The sequence below is a fragment of the Cucumis sativus genome, chromosome 3 (assembly GCF_000004075.3).
Source record: "Cucumis sativus cultivar 9930 chromosome 3, Cucumber_9930_V3, whole genome shotgun sequence".
Classification (NCBI taxonomy): domain Eukaryota; kingdom Viridiplantae; phylum Streptophyta; class Magnoliopsida; order Cucurbitales; family Cucurbitaceae; genus Cucumis; species Cucumis sativus.
Genome location: NC_026657.2, coordinates 23,871,168 through 23,881,746, shown reverse-complemented (window position 1 = coordinate 23,881,746; position 10,579 = coordinate 23,871,168). Strand labels below are relative to the sequence as shown.

Genomic DNA, 10,579 nt, shown 5'->3' with positions numbered 1-10,579 from the left:
ATTTTTTTTTTCTTCCTCTTATTTCCATCTTCTTCCTCAAATAACCACTCTCCACGCGGTTTTCTTTTTCTTCTCCTCTTATCTCCATCGTCTTCCCCAAATAACCATCGTATTCCTCTTCCTCTCATTGTCTTTGCCATCTTCCTTCTCGCCTCTCATTGTCTTCCTCTACACGACGTCTTTCTCTTCATCGTATCTCAATTTTTTTCTTCCTCTTCGCGTGGATTTGGGTTTGCGTTGGATTTGTGTTTTCGCCGTAGGTCTTTGTCTTCCTCTTCGTCGTGGATTTCAATCCTCTTCATCGTGGGTTTTCGTCTTCCTTCTCACTGACTCAATCCTTCAAATCCCAATATTCATTTTGATCTCCATAAGATTATTAAAAGACATTCCTATCTAGATTTGATAAAGTGGGTAGTGTAATTAGATTAGATGTGAATAAATAACTTGAATAAAATAAAAAATAAATCTCGAAGAAAATAAAGAAAGCAGAAACAGTTATCAAACACGTTCATGTTTCTTGTTCTAAAAAACCGAAGAAACAAGGAACATGAAACAAGAAACATGAAATAGGAAATGGAAACGTTACCGAGCCCTTAGTAACAATAGAGTATTATTTAATATATATTGGAATTTAACACTTCAAAATTAATATTAAAATACAAAAACTGGAAATGGTGAGGGGGGCACCTGCCCTCCTAGCCTCTTAATAAATTTGCCCTTACACGTGATGCGTTGCTGATAAACTTATTATGCTTCACTAGTACATTTAATGAATTTGATATGTTTAATACACGTGATATGATGTATTACATATACACTTAGTATTCTTCATTGATATACTCGATTGGTTAAATATATTTGATATACTTGAAGTTCTACTAATACACTATTAATATAAACTTGTAAACTTGATTGATATACATGATAATGATTTACTTTATTATATGTTGATATAGTTTACTAGTATATTATTGATATACTTGATAATGATTCATTGAGTTATATAATTAATAAACTTAATAATACACCGGTCTATACAATTGATACACTTGATACAAAATTTATTATACAAAAAAAAATATGTACAATTGATACAGTTTAGTATTCTTCTCGTGTTTAAAAACGCAATCAGTAATGAAATATATGCAATGCAAAAGCAAGGGGCCAAAGCCTTTCCCGTTGTCTCCCCTTCACAATTTTCCAATTTAATATACATTATGAACATTCTCAATCTACGTTTGCAAGTAAAGAAAGGAAGCAACTTTGCAGTTTTGAGTTTATTCAATAAAGTATAACATTATTCTTCTAATTAATTATCACTACTTTCCTAACAAATTCTCACCTATATTTGCAAGTCAAGAAAGGAAGCAATCAAAAGTTGTCCACATCAATAATAATAGAAAATGACTGACAAATGTAATGTGGTAGAAGTTTATTTAGCAATCAATTATTACTCAATTGAAATTTTGTTCCATAAAGTTTATACTTTTTGGTATTTGTTTTTGTTTCTTTTTTATTTATAAAATCCAGTAATTTTCCTAACAAATTCTTTGACTATTATTTGTTGGAATCTTAATTTAATTTCAAAGACAAAACAAAAATAGAATCTTGAATTGTTTTTTCTCAAACTTACTATCATTTTCAAACCATTTCAGAAAAGTGAATTACAACACAAAGGAGAAATAATAATAGTTTCGTCATTATATGAGACTTGAATTATTATTTCACAAAGACCATATGTATATACTTTGTGGAGTCCTGGTGAAAATAAAAACAAGCACAACACAATAATTAATTTTGAGGCCATGCCACCCACTATAAACAATATGAAAACCAGCACTAAAGTAATATTTTTTTGAAAAAAATTGATGATATGCACACAAAAAAAAAAAATCAAAATTTTCTAATTTGAATCAATTTTTACAATTCTCCTAGTTTGTTTTATAAAAAAATTTAAATAAAAATGAATTCCCATTTTTTTCTGAAGTCAATTCAAATTCTCTCTAAATGCTTTTGGATCATTTTTCATGTTCTCTTCTTCCTCAATTTATGAAAAGAATATCGTGATAAATTTTCATCACATTAACATCACAGAAAGTTTGGGATTTTGACATTTTCCATAAGAGAAAAAAAGGACAAAACATAAAAAGATTTTACATAATCCACAACTACAGAGAGAACAATATATATACACAAACATTTAGAATATCGTTTGAAATTTCATATTTCATGATAGATCTTTAAAATATTGTTTTAATAGATTTTTCTAAGTAGAAGATTCAAATAAACTAAAAGACATCATCACAAAACCATATAGGATCCATAAATCACTAAACATCAGGCAAATTCAACATAACAAACTAAGCAAGCAGAAGCATAAACCAGATACGATCTGAAATCCTAAATGCTAATGAATTAGAGTTTTGGTTTTGAATCTTACTGCCTTTCCATTTTCGATTCTACCAATCAGAACACGTAAGACCCAGATAAATATTCTGATCCTGCAGACAAAAATGAAATGTAAACTGTAAGTTAAAGGGTCCACAAACAAAGGCGTCTTGACATAGAAGAAATTTAACCAAAAAGAGAAAGAAAAAAAGTTGATTCAACAGAAACTTTGCTCCTTCTTGAGGCTATAAATTTGGCAATTCATCTTCCATACATTCCCATTCCACACAACCTGCTGTGACTTCCCTACATTTGTGTTGTATAACAATGGACAGTGGTAATAAGTTCTCGCTCGCCTCTCGACATCAATTGGCCAAGGGTAACAAGTTCTTGTCCGCCATTTCTGACGACAATGTGATGATGAAGCAAATTCTAGCCACCCATGATCCTGATGATCGAGATGTTGACACAAGATCGCTTCTACGCCTGGTTGAAAACATCCTGAAACGTGCCACCTTAGCGGCTGATGCCACGGTATGGAACTAATCCTTTTCAACAAGTAGTTCATCCAATGAGTTGATAGAATGTGATGATATAAGCATTCTGCCTACAAAAAATTTCAAACACTTAAAGCAGACAACAGAGAGTCGTCTTAAATTGTTGAAATTGGGTGTTTATAACCAGAGAAATTTTCAATTAAAATCTCTAAACTAAAGGGTTGTTTTGATATAAATTAAATGAATGCATTAATTTAGACCATGAACATTTACAACACCTCATGCCCCATTCGAACTCAACTTGGAAAAGTATCGTAGATTATTTTAATTAAACTTCTAAATTGTTTATAAGTAAACTTATTTAAACCTTTTATTAAAATAACAGTTTAAAATTGTCCATGCATTCAACTTTTAAACGTGGAGATTTCTTCAAACCTTGGGTCAATAAAATAGACTATTAGAATCGATGCATGGATAAATTTCAAAAGATAATTTAGTTGAGTCTAAATTGATTCATTGATTAAAGTTTAGTAGTTTACTTGATAAAATTATAAGTCTCACGTGATATTTGTCCAAACAGATCGTAATGAAGTATGTAAGCCGACACTTATGAAAGTCCAAAGTTTAAGTTGATACAATTATTAGTCTAGTTTACTTAGAGGTGTAAATTGACCTAATTCATTTGATGACCTTTTCCATTTTCATGTAAAATAACTTCCCTTCTATGCCTAACTAATTATGGACGGTAAAACACAGGGCTCATATGAACAACTAGAGAGCTTGGAGGAAACAGGCACCCATCAAGCGGGCCTCACTACCATGTTGGAAGCTTTGTCCTACACAATTGATAGGATTTCTAGTGAGGTGATTGGAAAATCATTACTGATTTATTCAAGTTTCTAATAACAACTATTTTCCATGCAATGGCAATGAAACTAGCCCTATACACCAGTGATAGTGTAATATGATGTAATATTAAGTACAGACATATTGAAATGATAAACTTGATCCAGATATCATACAAGGCTCTGGAGGGGATAGATCCACATGCAACAACATTGGCAATCTTTAATATGTTGGCAAGCTACAGGTGGGATGCTAAGCTGGTGCTGACATTAGCAGCTTTTGCTTTGAACTACGGGGAATTCTGGCTTCTTGCCCAGATTTACTCACAAAACCAACTTGCCAAAGCAATGGCAATTTTGAAGCAACTTCCAGGAATCTTTGAGCACTCAATTGCACTAAAGCCAAAGTTTGATGCGCTAAAAGAACTTGTGGCAGCTATACTGGATGTAACTTGGTGCATTATTGACTTGAAGGAACTTCCATCAGCATATATCTCACAAGAGGTTCCAGCAATGTCCACAGCAGTGGCCCATATCCCAACTGCAGTCTACTGGACCATTAGGAGTATTGTTTCCAGTGCAACTCAAATTACTAGCTTAACTAGCATGGGATATGAGTATGTCCTCATCCTCTATTTTCCAGTCATCCATCTTCAGTTTTTTCTTCCTCTTTCATGGTTACATAGCACCATGAGCATTATGGTTGTCTGGTTTCAGGCTAGCTTTATCAACCAGTACTGACGCATGGGAACTATCAACACTTGCTCACAAACTTAAAAACATATGTGATCATCTCAAAAAGAAGCTGGTACTCTGCCACCAACATATCGGTAGATTAAATAGATAGTTCTGTCTCTCTCAAAATCTGCAGACATGTAGGTGATGTAATACTAATACTGATAAATGGCTACCCCTTAATGCAGAGGAAAAGAAAGACATCGAATCATTTCAAATGCTCATTAATCTTTTTGAAATGAACCACCTGGATAACATGAAGGTTCTCAAGGCTTTGATTTATCCTAAAGATGATCTGCAGCCTCTAGTTGATGGTTCTACAGGCCAAAGGGTCTGGACATCTCTCCATTGCAAACAAACTCAATTGACATTATCAATTCTTACCACTCAGTCATTCTTCTAAATATCTCTTGATTCTCTGTTAAAAACAGGTTAACCTTGATGTGCTAAAAAGGAAAAATGTCCTACTTCTCATCTCAGACTTGAATATCTCCCATGATGAGCTTTCAATTCTTGATCAGCTTTACAATGAGTCAAGAGCCCAAGGAATGCGGGTTGAGAGTCAATTTGAGGTAGTGTGGATCCCAATTGTGGACCATTCTATCAAGTGGAATGATTCGATGCAAAAGAGGTTTGAGTATCTCTTGTCAATAATGCCATGGCACATAGTCCACCATCCTACATTGATCTCCAAGGCAGTTACCAGATTCATTGGGGAAGTATGGCAATTCAGAAACAGGCCCATCCTAGTGGTGTTAGACCCTCAAGGTAAAGTTGTAAGCCCGAATGCAATCCACATGATGTGGATCTGGGGAAGCCTTGCCTTTCCATTCACCAGCGTGAAAGAGGAAGTTCTCTGGAAGGAAGAGACCTGGCGGCTCGAGTTGCTTGTCGATGGCATTGACCCCGCAGTTCTAAACTGGGTAACTCATCAATGACTTATTACTAAAATCCCCATAATCAAATCCTAAGCCATTCTAAAATAATCAGCTAGTTTCTGAAAGGCCTTTTTTTTATAAAAAAATTCTTTTTTCAAAACACAGATTAAGGAAGAGAGATACATCTTCTTATATGGAGGGGACGACATAGAATGGATAAGAAAATTCACAACGACAGCGAAGACTGTAGCACAAGCAGCACGCATACCCTTAGAAATGGTGTACGTGGGAAAAAGCAGCAAAAGAGAACGCGTCAAGAAAATTATTACAACAATCACAACAGAAAAACTTGGGTATTGCTGGCAAGATCTTACCATGATTTGGTTCTTCTGGACTAGAATCGAGAGCATGCTTTACTCTAAGATTCAATTAGGAAAAGCCGACGATTGCGATCCTCTGATGCAAGAAATAAAAAAACTCCTCAGCTACGACAAAGAAGGAGGATGGGCAGTTCTGAGCAAAGGATCAAACGTGATCCTGAATGGGCACAGCACCACCATGTTGCCCACCCTGGGGAGTTTCGATTCATGGAAACAAGAAGCCACCGATAAGGGTTTCGACATAGCTTTCAAGAATCACCACGACGAACTTCAAGGAATTACTCATCCTTGTTGCCGGTTCGAATTTCCACACACCAGTGGGAGAATTCCGGAAAATTTCAAGTGCCCTGGATGCGATCGGCAAATGGAGAAACTCACCACATTCCTCTGCTGCCATGACGAAAATTCAAATGAGTGAAGTGAATCGAAGAAGAAAAAGAAAGCAATGTTCTTCATCAAGGAGCCCATCATCGAGGGAGAGATTATGAGATTTTCAGAGAATGATGAGGGAAGAATGCAACGGTGATGATGGGAAGGAAGGATTAATGAATTGAATACTTAGTCAATAATCATGAATGTGAACAATACTAATTATAAAGATTTCTAATTTATTCTATTTTAAGATTCCTAAAATAATAATGTTTAGTTTTATGTTTTAAAAGTAAATATATTATTGTTTATTGTCAATTTTCAAGTTTTAAAAGTAAAACTTCAATCATAACACAACTTTTTTCTAATACGAACTTGAGTTTGACAACAAATATAGACTTCAATGCAGCCATGATTCATCTCCAATTACATTAGAACAATCTCTACACCACATTTTTAATACTAGATAGAACATAACATAACATAGGAAAAATACCAAAACGTCAATTATTTTAGAGTTAAATGATGATAAATAACACTTGTATAATTGTATTTAAAAACATCTATACTATATATAAAAGTGGCTATTGGGAGAAACTTTTTTCTCTCCATTTTGCCCTTTTTAAAAGTTAGATTTAGTTATTACAACTTTGATTTTACTGTAATTGACATTTTCATTTTATTTCATTGTATTTATAATTACTATTTCTCTTCCATTATATAAAGAAAACTAACTATGAATTATTCAATAAAAAAAAGAAGTAGAAAGGTTAGAAATGAAATACATAAAGTTATTTTTATTTGGATTTCTAAATAATTAATGATTTTACATTTAATTATATTAATAACTGAATATGCAAACCTCATAGGTAGTATTATGTGTTTAATGAACTACACTAGACCTAATATTGTACATGTTGTTCGTAGTTTAAGTATATATACACGTAATACCGATAGATGCAACTATGATGCTTTACATCATCTGTTGAGATATCTTAAAGGGAAAAATATTATTGTTTGCACTTTAACAAATTTCCTGCCATATTAGAAGGATATTATGATGCAAACTAGGTTACAAACAATGATAAGGTTAACTCTCCTAGTGGACATGTATTTTTGCTCAGGGGTGGAGCAATATCTTGGAAGTCTACAAAACAGACTTGCATAGTTAGATCCACTATGGAAATCTGAGTTTATAGCATTAGAGTTGGCTGAACAAGATGCTGAGTGGATTAAAAGCCTACTAGAAGATGTACCATTGTAGGGAACATCTGTGCCTATGTTCATACACTGTGATTGACATACTACCATAGATATTGCCAAGAATAGTGTTTATAATGGCAAAAGAAGACATATATGCCTTATGCATGGAGCTATGAAACAACTGCTAAAGGAAGGAACCATTTCTTTGGAATTTGTTCGGTATGAGAATAACCTAGTTGATCCTTTAACCAAAGGGCTAACAAGGAAAATGGTTATAGATTCCTTAGTGAACATGAGCCTAAAGCTCTTCGGAGATTTATAGCAGTTGATATTGGGTGGTCAATTGCGATAGACTTTATGGTCCATAGCCTCTTGTTGGGTGGTCTGTTGCGGTAGACTTGATGGTCCATAGCCCATTGTGTGGACAATCTTTAAATGCGGACTTGATAGATGATACTAAAACCATTGAGTGGTCTATAACTTATGTGGATAATGATGAAGTCTCCATAGCTCTTTTTGAGTGGCTTGTTTTGGTAAACTTTATGAAGCATATAAAGTGATAGTGAAGGTGGGACCGCCTTTCTATGAAAGAGTTTAAAGGTCTCTTTCTAGAGCTTTCATGATGACTTGAATTTCATTTTATGTGTATGCCCATAAAGGCACAAATCTATATTGTAGAAACAAAACCAAAACTAGAGATAAAACGTGTTGTAAGGGTCTCAACCAGTGTTATTAGAAGTTCAAGATACAATTCACTCTCTCTAACAAGGTTGTTGTCTTACTTCACTACGCATCAATTCAAATCTTTAGATATTAATGTTTAGCTTAATACCATTTTCTAGCGTAGAACTCAATTGTTAAAATCTCGTTCTCCTTCATCTACCCAGTAACTTACAGTCATTTGTTGGAGATTGTTAGAAATGACATGTAGGCTTTAACGCATAAGTAAAGTTAATTTAAGGCGTCATTTGTTTCATTACTAAAAAATACAATATGTCTTCCATTCGAACTCTCTCCCTCTTCCTCACTTCCACTTACTTGAGTTTTGAGCTTCCAATGGTTCTTATTTCTATTCCTTGTTCCGGCAAGTGCGTGTTAGAATAGAAAAGTTATGTTAACCTTAGAGAGCAATCAACAACACGGTTAGCACCATGGTCGGTCGAAATTGGTTTCAAGGCAATGGTTCGTCACGACAAGACAATTCAGTATTGTTCAACATTCTGGGATATATTTCAACATTTTTTTCTTTTGTCTTTTTTTTGTGGATTTCTTCTTTCATTTTTTTCACTTTTTATTTTGCATTTCTATTTTGTTTAAGTATCAAGTATCGAGTAGCAAGTATATAACATAAATAAAACGTAGAGCATGAAGTAATAAGTATTTGATACCTAATATCTAAGATCTAAGATGGAAGATTGAGTGTCTAATGTATAGCATATAACACAGTGCATTGTGCATCAAATATCAAATATTGAATATCAAGTGACATTGTTAATTGCAAGTGCACATCTAAATTGCATGAAAGAATCGCGGACTCAATAGAGTGTCAAAATGCCCATTTTCATTATGACCTCCAAAAAGGGTCATCTAAACAAAATACTCACAATCGAAAATGGTTGCTAGTGGGTGGAGTTATTGGAAATATTAAAGGGATAAATAATTGGTCATTATAAGAGAAATTGAAGAAAATAGCGATTTGAAGGTCGGTTGTGAGATTCCAGCCTAGAAAATTATATTGAACAGATAAAGGTGCCAATATGAACATCGGTTCTGAGTTTCCAACCTAATGAATTCAAGAGATAAAGGTGCCAATTTTTTTGCTCATTTTGAATTTTGAATTCATGGGTAACCACTTTTCACAAAATTATTTGGTAAAATTCAATCTTTAATTTTTATCACCATTTTCATTTTAATCATCATATATCTTTATATTTCTCAGTATGTTATTTGTTTTATTTTAAATTCAAATTAAATATTTGATTTTAATTAAGGTTTTACCTATTATTTTATACTTATTATCATCTAACAAACTATATACTTCATTCTAATTTTATCATATTTTATTAATTATCATCTTATCATATTAATATACCATTAATTCGTTCTTTAAGTGTTTACTTTTGCAATTTGCTACTTTTCCTACACCTCTCTACGACAAGTTAGACTTATAGTTGTTTCTCCCTTTTCATAGAATTGTAGTTGATAGAGTTATAAATATATTTTAAATGTCGAGAGTTTAAACGAAAATGAAATTATGAATAATACAATGTAATAGTAAATAAAACAAATTTCCCTCCCTATTTTTCTCCTTTGAATTTTTATTTTATTATTTGATTAGATTTTATTTGACTACTTTTTAATCAACACAAAATACAAACTTTCTCATTTTGTCGAATTTATATTCAAATTTATCATTTATTATCAAGTATTTTATCTAACTTTCCATTTGTTTAAATGTTTGTTACAAACCCGATTGGATTTAAATATTTTTTTCATTATTATATACAAATTGTTGTCAAATTCAATTGAAATATCGATTGTCAAACATGACAATATTTACAATAATTACATTTTTGAAGTTGCAATTCCTTCAAATACGCACTTACCAACAACTTCATACAATCAACTTTGCTCCCTCACCTTGGAAGAAGTCCATCTTTGTGGACACCCGTAAGTTTCTAATAACCCCATCGCTTAGTTGTCTACTTATTTTGCATACACGCATTTTATAGATAGTTGGAAGTCTTAAGAAACATATTGGGTGTTTTTAATTTTTGCTTATGAAAATTTTAGATACAATGTATTTGATGTTTTCGAGTTGGATTGGATCTCGAGTTGGGATTGAAAAATTCGGTTCAACTCAATCCAACCTTAATTAATATATATTTAATAAAAATAAAGTTAGAAATATTTTGTTAAACGATCGTGTAGGTAGTTAAATGATCGTATAAATTAGTTATTCAATCGTGTAAGAAGTAAACGATTTTTTGAAAGTAGAAAAATAAAGAATTGCGTAAGAGGGTAAACAATCGTTTAAAAAGCTAAACGATGGTTGGGTTGGGAATGAAAAAAAAACAATATTATCCGATAACTTAATCCATATTTGACAGATTTGATTGAGAAATTAATCTTGGTTATTTCAGAGAATGTCCCCCAATCAACACGTTTACACTTCTACTATTTGGTTTATTTACAAGATATTTTTGTGTTCTTTCAGTTACTTAGAAACTCTTGAACATTTAACGTTTTAATCTAAGTAAGAGTTTTTTTTTTTTGGACAAATT

General features: G+C 32.7%; 1 protein-coding gene and 1 long non-coding RNA gene across 2 annotated transcripts; one reads left to right on the top strand and one right to left on the bottom strand.

The window, feature by feature from the left end:
* Window positions 1-2,239: 2,239 nt before the first annotated feature.
* Window positions 2,240-6,098, bottom strand: LOC116402792. Its single transcript, XR_004215440.1, has 2 exons — window positions 5,718-6,098; window positions 2,240-2,995 (listed from the first exon to the last, which is right to left on the bottom strand). It is a non-coding gene; the product is annotated as an uncharacterized LOC116402792 (long non-coding RNA).
* On the top strand, window positions 2,686-6,374 carry LOC101221710 (protein SIEVE ELEMENT OCCLUSION B). Its single transcript, XM_004145642.3, has 7 exons — window positions 2,686-2,922; window positions 3,642-3,749; window positions 3,899-4,347; window positions 4,448-4,560; window positions 4,654-4,796; window positions 4,897-5,388; window positions 5,509-6,374. Exons 1-7 carry the CDS (start codon window positions 2,716-2,718, stop codon window positions 6,139-6,141), a joined length of 2,145 nt encoding a protein of 714 aa, XP_004145690.1. The 5' UTR covers window positions 2,686-2,715; the 3' UTR covers window positions 6,142-6,374.
* The last annotated feature ends 4,205 nt before the right edge of the window (window positions 6,375-10,579 follow it).

Excerpts from the sequence above, each read along its gene's own strand:
- LOC101221710 (XM_004145642.3), top strand. The coding sequence starts at position 2,716 with ATGGACAGTGGTAATAAGTTCTCGCTCGCCTCTCGACATCAATTGGCC. Across the intron at positions 4,348-4,447 it reads TTAACTAGCATGGGATATGA|GCTAGCTTTATCAACCAGTA; the intron begins GTATGTCCTCAT and ends GTCTGGTTTCAG. Across the intron at positions 5,389-5,508 it reads ACCCCGCAGTTCTAAACTGG|ATTAAGGAAGAGAGATACAT; the intron begins GTAACTCATCAA and ends TTCAAAACACAG.